The following is a 17,746-nucleotide window of genomic DNA, read 5'->3' as shown; positions in this document are numbered from 1 at the left end:
CGGCCATGAGCACAGCCATGGCACGCGGGCATCAGTGAGAGCAGTCACGGCACGCGGCGGCCATGAGCACAGCCATGGCACGCGGGCATCAGTGAAACCAGTCACGGCACGCGGCGGCCATGAGCACAGCCATGGCACGCGGGCATCAGTGAGACCAGTCACGGCACGCGGCGGCCATGAGCACGGCCGTGGCACGCGGGCATCAGTGAGACCAGTCACGGCACGCGGCGGCCATGAGCACGGCGTGGCATGCGGGTGGCCGTGAGCCTGGCCGTGGCAGGCGGGCAGCCGTGAGCTTGGCCGTGGCAGGCAGGAAGCCGTGAGCTGGCCGTGGCAGGCGGGCAGCGGGCAGCCGTGAGCCTGTCTGTGGCAGGCGGGCGGCCTGGGCCTCACCTGCAGGATGGACACTGTCTGGGAGAAGTGGTGCTGCTCCATTGTGGAGGTGGAGTAGAGCGCGGCCAGCGGGTGGTCGAACTTCTGCAGGTAGCTGTTGCTGAAGCCTCTGTGGTCCAGGTCATGGCACAGACAGGCGATGAGCAGCCCTTTGCGCTGGAAGAGCACAGCGGAGTGTTCAAGACAGAGAAGCAAGAGGAGGACCCTGGGCCCACAGACAGCCCACACCGACGTCGGCCGCTCTCCTACCAGCACCCTGGGGAGGCTGACATTTCAGGTAATCTAACTTTCTCTCTAACCCCATCCAATCATTCCTGTGTTGTCCACTGCAGGTGCCAGATGCCCACAGCATTTGAGACAAAGCTGACCTGCGCAAGGAGAGGGCAGCGCCCAGTCAATCCCAACGGCACCATCGCCACTGCAAACAGTCCCCATGGCAAGCCCATGGAGTACAACACTACAAGAAGGCCGAGGGGCGCTTCAAGAGACGGGCGGAGCTCACAGAGTCTGAGCAGGGCTCAGAGGAGGAAGGCCAGCCCTGAGCCACAGCAGGAGAGGAAGACAGGTGTGTCAGCAGAGTACCTGTCTCCACCCCGAGCACGTGGGTGAGGAGAAAGGCACCGACCCCTTGTACCCTGTCAGAAGATTTAGGCTCAGCTTCTGGAGACATTTTGGTGAGGTTCAAAGGTATAGCTACATTTCTAATTGAATGAATATACTGAACAAATGCCTGAGTGTGAAAACACCGGGATAATGTGTCATCGATCATCCATATCACAAGCGTGCTGGGGCAGGGAGCTAACGCGCACCCACCGCGCTTCTGCGGGGCCAGAGGCGGAGTGCGCGTGGCGCTCACCTCCAGGTCTGTGAAGAGCTCGTAGTTGTTCTGAAGTATGGCGTACATGCAGTGCGCCACGGTGACCGCGTGCTTCCAGTTGTGGTACGGGACGCGCCGGTAGTTCTTCTTCACAGACATGATAAATCGACACAATTTTTCGAGGTCAAAGCTGGGTAGAGGAAACAATTATGGCTGAAGCCAGTGGAGCCAGAGTCCAGGCCCTCTGGTTGGGGTGCACGGTGTCTGTGCTTGCTCACACACTGGCCGCAGGGCAGAGCCCAAGTCCTGCCACCTCACTCTTTCTCAATCAAGCCCCAAAGAAGTGAGAGAGCAGAGCTTTGGATAGCCTCCATCCTAACGTGCCGCTGTCCCTCCACGGAGGAAGCGCCAGCACCAGCAGAGACACCTGCCATCAGCCTCTGTGGCCTCCGTGACCTGGGCTTTCAAGAAGTCTCTGTGCCCCGCAAGCTCAAAAGGCTACAGAAGTATCCGCATCCACCCAAGGGTACTCAAATTCTGAACTAAGATCTTCCAAAAAGCACAATTGACTCATAAACTATGAGACATCTATCAGGAATGTTTTCTAAAAATGAGTTATTAGCCTTTCAAAGTTAATTCACATTGTTAAGTGGCAAATGCCCATATCCAAATATTGACATATGAAAGAGTGGCATAAACTTTAACTATCATCACTCTATTTGATTTTGCATATTTATACTTCATGACTTTATTCATAGTTGGGATCCTTACCATCTCTCAAAATAGATTTAAGGTAGCCTAAAACAATAGCCAATATACAAAGGAGCTCCTTGAAATAGTAAGGAGACCCATAGCTCACACAAATTTTAAAAACGATGTAACTCGTGTTTTCCTCCATTGAAAACCTCCAGATCCTTGGAGTAAAACGGGTAAGGCATCTTACGAGTTGGAGCTGGTCAAACTATTAACTGACACCTACAAAATAACCAGAGCTGGTCATCTGTAGGGCGCCTTTCAAGATGGAGGTTTACACTCATGGATGAAAAGAAAAGACAGATTTTAAGTTCCAGAGAAAATAAGAGACTATAAAGCATTGGATAACTTAATAATGGTTTTTTCAAACCAAAGAAAACCATTCTGGGAATTTGAAATGTGTGTCTTTAATATATCACACATAACATCATAAACTCCTTGAAGACTGGTCAAAGTGGATAGAGAAAAAGTCTTAACCAATGGAGCTATAATGACTGACAAAGGATCATACTATTTGGGGAAGGGGGGTGTTCTCACTAAGTAGTTTTTTTCTGGCCCCAAACTCATGATTCTCCTGCTCAGCTGCCTGAGTGCTGACAAGGCATTATCCTTTGAAGTAGGAGAGTTTTCTTCTATAACTCATCTAACAGATACAAAGTGTAAGTTAGAAGTTAATGCTATATGTATATTATAACATCTAAATACAGTTTCTTTCTTTTCTGGACTGGAGATTGAACTCAGGGCCTAGAACTTGCCAGGAAGGCACTCTGCCAGCTGAACCACACCCAAACCCTTTGTGCTTTATGTTTGAGGTAGGACCTCTTCTTGGGTTTTACCAGGCTGGCCTCAAACCGAGTGACTGGATTTATAGGCCTGTGCCACCACTTCTGGCTTTCAACACATTACTTAAAATATGCACTTCTGCTCAGTGCTACGTCTGGCTTTCTCCAGCTATATAACCTCGTGCTCCAGTTCTATGACACCTCCTGGGTGCTGGTTTGCGCAGGGCACAAGCCCATGGCCAGAGTGCCCAGGTATACCTGTAGGGAGACTGAAAAGGCTGCAGATGTACCCAATAATAACTCTGCCCTCTTTCTGACCATTTAGAATACAGATCAGAGGTGGCAAAATTGAAGTAACTATAAGCACAGAGAGCGGTGTGCCAGGCATCTCAGCAGGAGGAGGAGGGGGAGGTCATAGCACCAGAAATGAAGCAGGAAATTCTTAGGCCATTCATACCAAGATGTCCCACAGGACCGGTGAATCATATAGACGAAAATCCCTGGCCACATATTTTCAAAAGGACCAATGTCAAAGTGGAATCTGAAATTAACAGAGAATAATTCAGCATTAGATACCACTAGGATAAACATTACCAGTAAAAATCATTTAACTTTTTGTCTACCAAGAAACTAAGAAGACACCAGGATTTCCTTCTTCCCCTCCTTAGTCGTATCTGTCAGTACTAAAGATTTCAGGAGATTCCATGTGTCCCCAGGAATTTAGCAAGGCACCGATTTTTTCTACTAAACAATCTGGTTTTACCAAACTTGTAAAAATGTACAGTACTATTCATGTTACTATATAGCTCATAAATAGGAGGAACCTTACCAGATATATTTTTCTATCCTATTTTAAATGAAATAGAAATCTCAAAAGTATAATTAACCTGCTATTATATCCATACCATTTTATTTACTATTGATTTACTAATTAATCACTATGCTTCAGCTGTAATAAACAGTCTGGTAAATATTACATATTTCCCAATCGTTTCTGAAGATTCCCTATGCAGATAAGAGCACTCAGGCTTGCACTTACTGAGGACATTCAAGTTCCCCCATACCCTACCATCCTCTGGAAAACAAGAGGTGAACATTGAACTAATCACTCCCAGATTCTTGAATGTAACAAGGAATTTTAAATTAGAACGGAAGTAAGATTTTGTAAAAGTGATACGAAATACCATTTGCGGATTTAAAGGTATGTAGAAGACAACAGCATGATCAAAAAATGCTAACACTCAGCCTGTCTCACTTCAAAACCAGGTTCAGCTTTTGTTTGTGGGCACTCTAGAGGAGCAGTGCCCGAGCCGCTGTCAGCAGAACCCGTCACCAACATTACACCCCGGCGGAGCACTCACAGCTCGATCTCCTTGCAGAGCTGCACCGGCAGGGTGAAGCGCATGAGGCCCTGCCACTCCTCCGCTGTGCAGATGCTGTGGTAGGACAGCTTCTCCATGGTCACCCGGTAGATGCACTCCGAGTGGCGAATCCTGTGGTACATCTGGAAGGCCGAGGAAAAGGGACTGCATTAATGAAAGCCCTCATGGCTTGAATTTTTAATCTGAATGAACATTTTCAGTAACTGCATCTTCCTATATGTGAGTGATGTTAATATTTTATTATAAAATATAAACAAAAAATAGAAGACCGGGTAAAACAATTTGAGAATTTTATCAAAAAGACAGTTTTGTTTTCATTTAACAAATGTGTTTTTAAATAGAAGCACCATAATATAATGCTTTATTATCTGTAGAACTATTTAATATTTTGTGAAATAGTACCTGAAGGTCTGGACAGTTTGATTTCTTTTCTACACTTAAACTTTCAGTGATATCACCTGAGAAAGATAGACTCAAAAGTCACAAGTATGTGAATCTTTGCAAAGTAGCACTGGTTGTTTTCACCATAGTTTCAGTTTTATTTCTTAATCACTACTAATACATTTGGTTGAAATTCACATAAATTTCTCTTTGCCTTTATGTCAGTCAGTTGATCCCATAGACTAATCAGTTTTATGTCTAATCAAATCAAGAAAACTAAAACTGCCCATGAAGATTCATTACCACCCTTCCAAATTAAAAAAAATTATTAGAAAATTCAGTTTCAAGTGGGAAGAGATGGAAGGGGAATGAACTGGAACAAGGAGAGGGTAAGTTGAAAGCTGGTATTTTTATGCTGAAACTTGAAACATTAACCTTAACATGAAGATTAGAAGGCAAAGATCGTCAGACAGAATATAAAAGCATGGCCCAAATATATACGGCTTCTAAGAGCTTTTTAAAAATAGAACAACACACACATGTCAAAGGATGGAACAGAAACAGCATTTACCACCAGTAAAAAAAAAATTGGCTTTATCAATATCAGGTAGATTTCAGATCACAGACTTATTACTGGGGGAACTGTATACATGACAGAGGGGTCAGATCATTAAGAGACACAGCAATCTAGATGCCATGCAGCCAACGGGACAGTTTCAAAATATGTGAAGCAAAAACTGAGAACACAGATGCATAATGAATTTCAAGTTTCAATACCACTGCACCCTTAGAATAGTCCTTGCAACAAAGCAATCAAACTACAACCCTAACAGACATTACTAGAGGAAATAAAATGAAAATGTAAAAAGACCCAGGATACTCACAATAACTCTGAAGATAGCAAATAAAGATGGAAAAATTTTACTACCTAAAATAAATACTTACAAAACGTGACAGTAACCTCACAGTGTGGCTCTTGTTATCAATAACATAAATAGACCAACAGCATAGAATATAGAGTGAGCACACACACACACACACACACATACACACACACACACAATAAACACACACATACACATGCTTAGTTGGTTTTCAACAAGGACACAAAGGCAAAAGGTAGAGCAATGTTAAGTGTATGCCACAAACAGTTCTAGAAGAGTTAAGCCCCCAAATGTAAAAGTTTTGAGCATTCTTGTACCATACGCAAATTTTTACTTCAAATGTGTAGACCAAGTGTAAAACCTAAAACTATAAAACTTCCAGAAGAAGACAGAGGAGAAAGTCTTTGTGACATGGAAACATTCTGTTTCAATACAATGTTCTCAGCAAGATGATAAAAGTTGAGCAGTCGAACTTCTTTAGAATTAAAACCTTTGTTCTTCGTCAAGAGATGAGAATGAAAGACAGGCCAAAGAGCACAAGCCCATTTTTGCACTGGCCTTCACATTGGTCCAAGGAGATGAAGTCTCTGTATATACAGATTGGTTCACAAGACAATTGTTCAGAATAGCTGAACATGGAAATCACCAGAGTGCTCATTGAGGAGTATGTAGATAATTTATGGTCTAACCATGCAACTCTGTAATGGCAAGTACACAGAATACTACTCAGGAAGTTCAACAGTCAACAGGATCGATTCCAGATTTATTGCAATTCTGCATTACCTGTGACTCATTCTAGTTCTATGGTCAAGCTACTGGTAAAAGTAAATGTCATACTACTGAGAAATCCGTAGCAAGTAGTAGGGGACGTGTAACTCTACATAGACTCCTATAAAGTTTACTCTATAAAATAACTAGTCTAACTTCTGCAAAAATAATTAATTTTGGCAAGTTTAATAATATTCCTATTTACTACGAGGTTTAATATTAATGGCAGACAATGAAATTTTAGCCATTAGAAAGAATACGATCATGTCACTTGCAGGGAAATGGAAGTGAAGTAAGCCAAGCTCAGAAAGAGACAAATGTTTCCTCCCCTCTGTGGAACAGATCTAAATTTCACTGAGATATGATAAATTATACAGGACTCTAGGCCCTCACGCAGTGCGCTCACAGTGCGCTCAGAGGAGGCCACGCTTAGGGGAGGACACACAGGCGCCCCTGTGCCGCTGGGCCTCTGGCCACTTAAAACAGTGTTTATTGAAACCAACTCCAGGAAATGAAAATTAGGATTTTTCTCTTTCGTGTTCTGTTTTCTTTTCTTTTTGTCTTATTTGCTTATGTCTTTGGGAGGACAAGGGAGAGCACGGAAATGGAGGGACAAAGGTGACCAAATGCAGAGTGCTACTTCCTGGACATGGAAAACAAACTACACCTTGTGGTTGGAGGGAAAGCTGGAAGAGAGCTGGAGAAGGCATGGCACTGCCCCCAAAGGAATGCACTCATCACCTGACTATGCAACGTAACCCTCTGAACCTTACCTTTATAACAATCAAAACAGAAAATGATTTAGGATTATTAATAAACAATTATTTTAAGTTACTAATGAAAGTGAAATGTTAGTTTTTTTTACTGTAAATTACTAATATTACAGAAGACTATGCTGCCTTTTACGTTTGTTTTGCATTCATTTATTTCCTTCTGACAACTGGCAGGAAAAGGTCTGTGGCCGTGGCTGCATAACAAAGGAGCTGGCAAAGCAGCCCACCTCTGTGTCCCCTTCCCCACTCTGTCCCCCCACAGCCCATCTCCCTCCCCCAGCGGTCCCCCTCTCTTTCTGCCAGCCCTCTCTGGCCTCTGCCCCCCTCCCTTCCCTGTCCTCCCCTGCCTGGTCCCCCACCTTGCCTCAGCCCTGGGATGGATATGGGGCGAAGTCCCCACCCACTGAGGATGTGGAAACTAGGAGCCACCATGAGCAACTGTGGTTCCGAAAGGAAGGCTGCTGACACAGTACAACAATTCCAAATCCCCAAATTAACGCAAACCGCAGCTGAGACCAGAACCATGGAAGCTCGGGGTACGCGAGCAGAGACCTCCATCTCACGGCACCATTACTGCAAAATGAACTGGGCAAGTAAATGAATGGACTTTCAAACTTCAACAAGAGATCGACACAAAGAAGGATCAACACATCAGCAGCCACTAAGCAGTAGGCTGATAAAAAAGAGTTACCGAGAGATTAACAGTCTACACCATTGCTCGGTGACTCCTGGAACTAGTGTCTTTGCCCCTGCATTAACTGGGTTGATTTGTTTTGAAGGTTTCGTTTTTGAGCTGCTTGTATGTTCTGGTTAGTAAGATCTGGTTGGCTGTATAGTGGGTTAAGCAGTTAAGCTGAGTGTGTGTGTGGGGGACACTATCCCTCAGGACCATAGTAGACTACAAAGCTAAAGACATCCTCAGTCTAGTACCTCATCTGAGTCTTCCTGCTTTTGCCTTTTACTCTGTTTAGTCATGAAATTGTATTTTATAGATTATTACAGTCAGTTTTACCAAATACTAAGTCACCGTTAAGTGTATAGCCAGCCACTTTAATATTTCCAAAGGCTAAACTGCCCTGGATTGAGATTGGAGTTTGCCTCATTTATGTATTGGACAATTCTAGTTAAAAAGTTCTAGTTCTAATTTATAGAACACAAAAGGTTGGAAAGTAACAGAGTGGCCGTTTAAAAGCAATCTGCCTGGTAACAAGTTTGAGCTGTGAATGGCACCCAGCATGCTCTGATGAACTCAAGAGTGGAAAAGCAGAAAGTTCTGAGAGGGCAGAGGGCAGAGTTCCGAGTGCTTCAGCTGCCTTACAGCATCTCATGCACTTCGGGGAATGATGCCTTTTAAATAACCAAAGAATGGAAAACGGCCCTGTTCATTGTCAGGGACTTTTTAAATGCCTGTATACAAACATGACACTTTAAATCACCCACTTTTTAGGATTTAATCTTCCTCTCCCCCCTCTCCCCCTCCTCTCTCTGTCTCTCTTCCTCTTCCCCTCCTCTCTCTGCCCCCTCTTTTTTCCTTCCCTCCCTCTCCCTCTTTTTCTCTATCCTTTATCACTTTATAAAGAGACAAACTCTCTGTATTTTACACACAAAACTTTAAAACTCTTCTTAATATGTATCTGCCTATACACAACAATACAAAAAGCTGTCAAGTGAAGGGCAGTACCTGGAGCGCTCCAGGGCCATTTTAGCTATGTGGCCTGGGAATACTACACTCTCTGTAGAGATCATTATAACCTCATTTTCAGGACTGTTGTGAGACCGAGTTTTTATACAAAAGGATCCACAACAATGCCTGATATACAGTAAAACAGCCTATCAAGTAACAGATGTTCTCTTGAGAACGATTTTTCTATCTCCCACTGATGTGTGGTTGCTGTCTTTAAGAATGAAGTAAAGTTGAACCACTTATGGATCAACTGGGGTCACCTGTACATCCCTCTTCGGTACCGAATGGCACGGAACTAACCTGCCCTAAAGAACTCCAGAGGCAGAACTGGTATGACTATCCTGTTGGCTTCTTACTAAGTGTTCCTTTAAAACTGAAATATACATGAGTGACTACTGACTCTTTGAATCTTCCTAAATGGTTACTTTCCCAAACATGAGTTATCTGAGCAAATGAAATGCAAGATGTTGTCAATCAAGAAACATGTCCATTTAATTGGATAAAAGGTAAAGATAAAGACATAATTAATGTTCCAATGGCCAATTTGTCCTGACTCTCAGGACCATTTTTTCATATTTTATTGTTATTATTAAGGTGCTGTAGAGGCCTGTTAATCAAACAAGATCCACACTATAAAATACCCATCACATTATCTTATTAGTGTACTAACACGATATTAAGAACAAAACCTGTTCAAGATTGGAAGATCTAGCAATTAGGGGCACTTTTACTGCACAAAGCTTCTTCATATTAATGAGTGTTCATAAATACTCATGTATGTTTTCCAGAAAGAAGCAGAACTTTCAATGAAGAACAGCAAACCCTAAAGGTTGTTTAGTGAGCTGCTTGGGGCAATGCCTTCAGCAAGGCATTTCTCCTAGTGAAAAGATGCTCGAAGCACCAAATCAAATTTGTTCCAAAAGCCAGGTGAGCTCTCAGCGCAGCCTCCACCGGGGTCCGGGGCTGCTGGCTGGAGTGGTGGGCTGGTCACTGAGGCGGGCTCCGGGGCCTGGGCTCTCCAGAGCAGCACTGCTGTCGTGAGGAGGGGTGCCAAAGGTCAGTCCTCATCCCTGAACCTTCTTCTAAGTGCCATGTCCAAGTCATCACTGCAAAGGCAAGCCTGGCTGCCGTGTGCCTTCCCAAAGCAGCACAGCACTTTCTGTTGGGCTTTACGGATGGATGTTTCAATGCAGGGTTTTTTGTTATGTGACAATTAGTTGGCTGAAAAACTTCTGAACTCACGAGGCTATAGTTCCTAAAAGTTGTGTTTAAGCTGACATTTATGTGTTCTTACACATGAAACTGAATGTTCAACTCATTTAAATTACAACCATATAAGAGACAAAGCATACATCCCACCATTTTAAGGTGGATTTCAGCATACAAGTTAAACAGAGGAGGACCATGAGCATGAAGGATTTAATGTGAGTGATGGCCCCACAGGTTATGGAAGCAGAGTGCCCTTCTCTTCACATCAAACCCTCTGTAGAGCACCAAACGCTGGCTGCTACTATCACTTTATGCAAGACTCTCAGGTTCAGCGCACTGGAACAAACATGAAAGGCTTAGATAACATCTTCTCTTCATTACATACGAAATGTTAAGTTCTATGCTTAAAACTTGTACCCGTGCATTCATTTCAATTTTCTTTTAAGCAGAGTCTCAGGCATTTGTTAGTCCCAAGACATTTTCTAGAACGTGGAAGAACAGTTTGCCAAGGAAATGCATGTGAAAGAGAACATGAAGCGACTCAAAGGCTTTGCGTTAACGCTGAGAAGCAGCCTTGCACTCACATTTGCACAGTGTAGGGCCAGCGCACAGAAGACAGCAAACATCTTGAAGTTGTTCTCGTCCGTCTTGGAGAAGGCACTGCCGCTGATCTTGTTCACCATCTGCACCACGCCGATCACGCTGCCGCGGCTGACGATGGGCATGCACAGGATGTTCCGCGTGGTGTAGCCTGTGTACAAGTCCACCTCTCTGGGCAGCGTGGGCGCACGGAGCAGCGGCCGTGAACAGAGCAGGAGGAAGGAAAGAAAGGACGCTTGCCATCAGACCGGAGTTCAGCTCTGCAGCGCATGGCCCCAAGCTCAGATAGCTGTAACAGCACACTAGCATCTAAACCCAGGGACAACATGACACTGGCGAGCAAGCATCAAAACCGTTCCAAAGATATCTAACTTGGTTGCTTTCGCTCAATCACTTTTCTAAGACAGGCTCTACAGGGGGCTTATCGCTCAGCACTGGGTTTTCAGTGTTCTGGATGACAACAATAAAAAAATAAAGTAGATTCAAAGTAAAAACTTGGTAATATGACATATTTCATTAACTCTGATGATATTTGTTAGATATATAACTTGATAAAAGCAATTTAGGAGTTTCCCCATCAGGGGTCAGCAGACAACACTCCTTAGGCCAAATCAACTCATCCTTGTACATTAAAAATAAATAAAGCTTGAATGAGGTACAGCCACACTGCTCATTTATGCGACCCGTGACACTGATTTACGAGTATTTTTTAGCAAGTTCTGTGAATTGAGTTCCACAGAAGCAGCCACTCAGCTGTGCCATGGGAATATTAGGTAGCTTCAGGTAGCCTTCTGCGTCTCATTAGCACACTGCTCTTGAGCTTGCCCTGGCTGTGGTGAAGGGTGCCCTTCAGCTCTTCAGCCTGTGGCACTCTGAGCCGTTGTCTCTCCCCGGGAGAAGCATCACTGTTTACTATCTACTCCCCATCAACCCACAGTATTGTTTGTCTACACGGGTGCTCACTCTAAGTACCCTGCTTTGAAGACCTGCACAAGAGTTTTGTGCTGACCGGTTAGTAATCATCCAGCAGACCGGGGACCACGCAGACAGGAATGGCTGAATTTTCCAGAAACCGCTCAACTGTCTTCCTAGGGCATGGACCACAACCTCCCACCTACTTCCCTACATTCTGGCCAGCTCTTGCTGATGCCAATTCTGAATCTCTCAGTGGTGGACAGTGACATTACCCTTTCTTTTTTCATGTATCTAACAGTTTGATGTATATTTTCTTTGTGAAATGTCTGTTTAAATCTTCTTTTGTAAAATGTCTGTTAAACTCTTCTGTCCTTTTAACTGAATTTGGTATCTTAATTATATTGACAAAATTTTTTATATATTCTAGACATATTTTTATCACATATATGTTTTGCAAAAGTTTTCTTCCAATCTTCAGATTACCTTTTCATTTTCTTAATAGTCTGAATCACACATTTTACATAAATATTGTAATAAGAATATACATATTATTCACACTATTTAAACAGTGAAAGATTAATTCTGTTTGGGGAAAATGACAATTTTAGAATCTCTTATTAATGTATTGATTAAAATATCTGCTGGACGGGAGTGTCTCACGCCTGTAATCCTAGCTACTCAGGAGGCTGAGATCTGAGGATCGAGGTTCAAAGCCAGCCCGGGCAGGAAAGTCCGTGAGACTTTTATCTCCAATAAACCACTAGAAAACCGGAAGTGGCGCTGTGGCTCAAGTGGTAGAGCACTTGCCTTGAGCTGAAGAGCACAAGGACAGCGTTCAGGCCCAGAGTTCAAGCCCCACGACCAACAACAACAAAAAAATCTTACTAGGCCATAGCTGGAATCATATATGAATGAGGCATACTTGACGCTGGTCAATTAATTACCTGATAAAAACTTCCAGTTGTTTATATAATTTTTCTCTCAAAACAAATCAAATGTATGTACTTACTAAGCACTGTTGACAAAATATATGAAATATCATTCTCTAACAGCCATGGTGCTTATCTTGCAACTTTCCATCTCTTGCTTTAATAAACCCAGATTATAGTTTGTTTCCTCACACTCCAAAGAAGGTCAAAATGAAGTTAAAAGTTTTTATAAACTGCCTTAATACCTAACTTTAATAATAGCCCATAAAAACTGGCTGGGTGCGAGTGGCTCATGGCTGTAATCCTAGCTACTCAGGAGGCTGAGATCTGAGGATCACAGTACAAACCCAGCCTGTGCAGAAAAGTCCCCATGAGACTCCTATCACCAATGAAACATTCAAAAAAACCACAAGTGTTGCTGTGGCTCAAGGGGTAGAATGTTAGCCTTGAGCACAAAGAGGCTAAGGGACAACACCCAGGCCCTAAGTTCAAGCCCCACACCCAACAAAATAAAATAAAATAAAATCTATGGCTTAATGGGCTCCTACTTCCTGTCAGGCAGCTTTGAAACCTTTTAGGTACTGCTACACTAATTCAGGACACTGAGGCTACAGGGAGCTACATAATTCACCCCAGGTCTCCCTGAGCCAATAATTGCAGAACTCAAAAATACATATTTTCAACACTCTGTTCATCCTTTTAGTATAAAATTTGATGTAGAATTCTAATATAGTACAACAAATGAAGACCCACCATAAGAGATCCATCCATTGAAGTCCCTGTTCATTGCTCTGAACACTGTACACACTATAGCTGGCTACAGTCACTTTCTACTAGCTTAGGAATTACTGTTTTGTAACTATATGAATGTATGGACTGCTGGTTCACAAAAGCAAACCAAGTAGGAGATAAAAGTACCTGAGCTGGGCAATGGAAAAGTGGGGCTCCCTCCCAGAGAAGCGTTGGGCAGAGCTGGGCGTGGAGAGACAAGAGCCGAGGAAGGCAGGAGCTATTTCTCACCTATTGAAACGTGGGTCCGCATAGGCATCCGGAATGTTCAGGACTTCCCCCGTCCGTGCTACCTGGCCAGCAATTCCTTTCTCGATTGAAAATCTGCACAGATAGAAGAGGAACATGCTATGTCAATGATCAATGCCGAAACACTTCATTACAACCACATACTGATCTGAGAAGCCTTATTTATTTTAAATGCACCTATTAACTTTACACTGACATATCCTAAATCATGCTATAAAATATGTACTATTAAGACAGATAAACACACAGTGGCCACTTATGAACATTAAGGTATGACTGTCTTAAGATATAATCCTGAGACTTTGTTTTAGAGCATAATTAGATGCCAGCACTAGCCAACAATAATCACTTCCACTGGCCAAACGCCTCAGAGTTCACAACCCACTTCCTCCTAAGTATTATTCATGGATGCTCAGTAGCCTGAGGTCAACACTGCTGAGCCAGCCGTGCACAGCCAGCACTAGAGCACTGTGCCCAGCACCGTGCTGTGGTAGCAGGGGCTGCATCTGAACCTACCGATGCAGGACTAAGAATTGTATGCTGTTTGCAACATGGAAATATATGGAAATATTCTGCTTTCTTAATTTGTTCATCTTTAAAACAAAACACAGCTAGTTGTTCACTGTTCATATATATATATATATATATATATATATATATATATATATGTATGTATATAGTTTTATTTTAGTGGCAGTACTGGGGCTTGAACTTCCAGTCTCCAGCTCTCTCTCAGATTTTCTGCTCATGGCAGGCACTTTCCCACTTAAGCCTTGCCTTCACCAGCTTTAGGCTGGTTAACTGGCTATAATAGTCTTGCAGACTTCTCTGCCCAGGCTAACTTCAAACTATTATTCTCAGATCTCAGTCTCCTGAGTAGGGAGGATTCTAGGCATGAGCCACTGGCATCTTAATTGATTGCACTTTGGATATCCAGTGCCAGTATATTTCTCCTGTAAACACATTCTCACATTTATCAATACTTTTCTCACTGCAATATTATCATCATGCATGCAATCATTTCAAACTGTAGTTAACATTTCTACAGCACACAATATCTATGATTTTCCAACAGTTCAAACTCATCTTCATAGTATTGACTTTTCAATTTTATAGAAAGTAATAATTACAGAAATAAGGCTTTACTCTAAGTATTATCAAGAAAACTTAAAAGATAATTGATACAAAAAGCATTAGAACATCAGGAAGTGAACCAAGCATTGCATAAACTCAAGGTGCTCGTGCCCCAGCTGCCCTGTGCCCTGTGGGACAGCCGGCGGCCGAGGCAGAGCATCTGGTTCACCCTGGATGTGGGCTTGTCTGTCGTGGTCTGGGAGCAGGCTGCTTGGGACTCTCACTCGACCCTCTGTGCTTTGCTCTCTGAGGCACTGGAAGCCTACAAGCAGCCGTCAACCAGCCACCTCACAGTAACCAAGTCCCCCCAGCCGCCTTTCTTAGGATTGTCAATACATGCTTTAAGTCATTGTTTTTAAAATTAAAGCAATAATAGCAGTGTTAGAAAACAATAAAACCGTAAACGAGAGACATTGGTCTGACGTACTTTGATACAAAAAATACAAACAAATTTTTAAACCTCACAGAGTCACACAGTGCCAGAGTGATATAATTGTGAAGCACAGACGTGTGAGCTTGCACCACCGGGAAGCGTGGGGCAGCAGAGCAAGTCCACGCCTGCAGCCAGCCACGCGGCACGTACACTTCCACGTGAACGCCTCCCTGGCACAGTGCCCACGCACACAGCAATGATTGTTGTTGGGGTTTGAACCGAGGGCTTTAAGCTAGGACAAACTCATCAGGCCCGAGCTCCAGCACTTGAGCCATACCCCAGCCCTTTTGAGCTGGGATCTTGCTGTTTGCTCAGGCCGGCCTGGACTCTGGTCTTCCTAGTCACGTGACTGTCACTGCGGGGCTGACAGGCACACAGCCTCATGCCCAGCTTTTGCTGTTGACATGAGGTCTTGCAGAGTTTTGCCTAAGCTGGCCTGGAATTAGATCATCTTGGACCTAGCCTCCTGCCCAGTGGGGATGGCAGGCACACCACCATGCCCTTTTTTATTGTGGACTGAGGTTTTGTGAACTGTTTGCCTGAGCGGGTCCCAAACCAGGTCCTCTGGACCTCAGCTTTGTAAAGAGTCAGGATTTCAGCACAGGCTATCACGTTCAGCAAGAAGACCAGGCCTTCCGGACCTCAGCTCTGTGAACAGACAGGACTACAGCACAGACCCTCACGTTCAGCGGGAATTCTTGGTGTGGGAGCATTGAACTAGAAATCTTTATATAGTGTATGTAGCAGAGTAAACGAGACAAGTAGGAAGAAGAAAGCAGGTATTTCAGAGGACTTCTGGCTGAGGATGCTCAGCGGATCTGTACGTCGATAGTGCTCCTTGCAGGTTTCCAGGTTGGCAGCACTGCGCCACCGTGCCTCTACGGACAAGTATGCTCCATCTGTCTCATCAAGAGACAACAGAGGCCACTGGCAGAGCAGAGACTTTTGTTTTAAGGTGCAACACACTGCATGTTGACTGCACCCACTGGCGAGTCAGCTACAATGCGCTTCAGTCAGGGAATGCACTAGATGCATTTCCTCTTTGCTCGGACCCTGAGGCAGCCATCCAGGCTGGGAAGAGGCCGGGGCCAAACTGGTTCAATTCACCCTTGCTCCCAAACATGGGAAAACCTGCAGACTCCAGGCGGAGTGCACCTTTACCTACCTGGGAGCACTAGTAAGTTTTTCCAACATGATTTCCAAAAGGACCGCCTCCGGAAGACGGCGTTTCCAGGAGGGAGGCTAACGCTTCCTGGGCGCGGTTTCGTGGACACTGCAAAGTCATTCCCAGAAGCACTACCTTCAGGAGGCGGGTCCTGGTGGGAATGATATCACAGAATGACAAGCATGGTCAGCACACCTGCGGGGAGGCACAGGAGGGTGGGCAGCAACACCTGCGCCTCCGAGACAGAGCTAGCACACTGCGCGCCAGCTGTACCTTATCTCTTTGGTCTTCTTGAAGATGGGTTTCCCTTCCTTTTCCTCTCCAATATCAAAAAGGTCTGAATATAACTCCTTGTTCTTATGATCCACCTGGAAAAGGGCACAGCGGTCGGCGTTCACCAGGTTTTTTGCATATATCTAAAGACAAATGAGACAACAGGAGTGAGCAGTGAGAAATTCAAGACATTTACAGGTGAATCTGTGTTCAATAATTTCAGCTATTCTATACCTGAACTGGGTAGGACATGAGCATTGTAAGCATATACATATAAAGATAAATAAAATGTAACATGTATTATGTACAAATCATGTGCTAATGCTAGCATATACTGACAAGGATGCGTGAAGAGCGGGCATGCATGCACAGTTTGTGCTGCATGTTGAAATGTGTCTCTGTTGCTAAGCAGCATTCTGAACAGCCTCACTTCCTAAGAGCCCTTCACCCACTGAGCACTCAGGACTTCTAGAACCTCAGTCTGAGCTTGTATCCACAGCAAGGCCAGCAGCGTCCTGGCTACTTGGGTGTCTGGGAATAGCAACTGTGAAAAATATACGCTATAACCGCTAAGGAGACATAGTTTGATAGCTGTGTTGATTTTATATGCTGTAGTGTCAGACGATCATCATAATGATCTCTAGGTATTTACCGTGTGGTAAATACATTTATATATTGATGTGCACCAGGAGGTAAGCTACATCCCACTATTACAGAGCTAGTAATTAGAACTCCTACTAGCCACTTTTATAGTCCACGCCTTTCTAACAAATGTACTTCCCTACTTTTAAATGGTTAACTGTGAGCTCATTTCGCCTACCCAATTTGTTCATCCATTTTCTAGAACAAATATTTCTTTTTTTTTTTTTGGGGTCCGGTCGTGGGGCCTGAACTCTGGGCCTGGGTGCTGTCCCTCAGCTCTTCAGCTCAAGGCTAGAGCTCTACCACTTGAGCCACGGCGCCACTTCCGGTTTTTTTCTTTTTGCTTATGTGGTGCTGAGGAATCGAACCCAGGGCCTCTGGCATGCAAGGCAAGCCACCTTCCCAGCCCCTAGAACAAATATTTCTTTAATGCTTAACATATCTAACTGTCTGTATTGGACCGTGCTTACATAAATGCTCTACTACAGTTAATTTCAGACATCCAGATCAGAGCTGTGAAATTATTCCTCAGAGGACAAGAACTAATTCTTGGAGGAGAATAGCCATGACAAAATTTATGCAAAAGCAGCACGGTCACCATGTGGGCAGAGGAAGAGTAGGAAATCGCATGTAAAATTAACTTATAGGTGGATATAATCATTTTTCGTTTTTGTTTTTTTCTGTCAGTCATGGGGCTTGACCTCCAGGCCTGGGAACTGTCCTGAGCTCTTTAGCTCAAGGCTAGCACTCTACCATTGGAGCCATAGTGCCACTTCCGATTTTGTGGTGGT

At 44.0% G+C, this 17,746-nt stretch overlaps 1 protein-coding gene across 1 annotated transcript in view; it reads right to left on the bottom strand.

The window, feature by feature from the left end:
* Positions 1-17,746, bottom strand: part of Pde10a (phosphodiesterase 10A) — a 178,251-nt gene that overhangs the window by 10,280 nt on the left and 150,225 nt on the right. The window contains exons 11-17 of the mRNA XM_013024523.1: positions 16,314-16,456; positions 13,291-13,383; positions 10,411-10,597; positions 4,107-4,249; positions 3,203-3,286; positions 1,250-1,400; positions 394-549 (exon numbers count right to left, since the gene is read on the bottom strand). Of these exons, the coding sequence (XP_012879977.1) occupies positions 394-549; positions 1,250-1,400; positions 3,203-3,286; positions 4,107-4,249; positions 10,411-10,597; positions 13,291-13,383; positions 16,314-16,456 (957 nt within the window). The remainder of the gene's footprint in view (positions 1-393; positions 550-1,249; positions 1,401-3,202; positions 3,287-4,106; positions 4,250-10,410; positions 10,598-13,290; positions 13,384-16,313; positions 16,457-17,746) is intronic.

The sequence above is a fragment of the Dipodomys ordii genome, unplaced genomic scaffold, assembly GCF_000151885.1.
Source record: "Dipodomys ordii isolate 6190 unplaced genomic scaffold, Dord_2.0 Scaffold77, whole genome shotgun sequence".
NCBI lineage: Eukaryota > Metazoa > Chordata > Mammalia > Rodentia > Heteromyidae > Dipodomys > Dipodomys ordii.
This window is presented reverse-complemented; position numbering and strand designations above follow the sequence as displayed.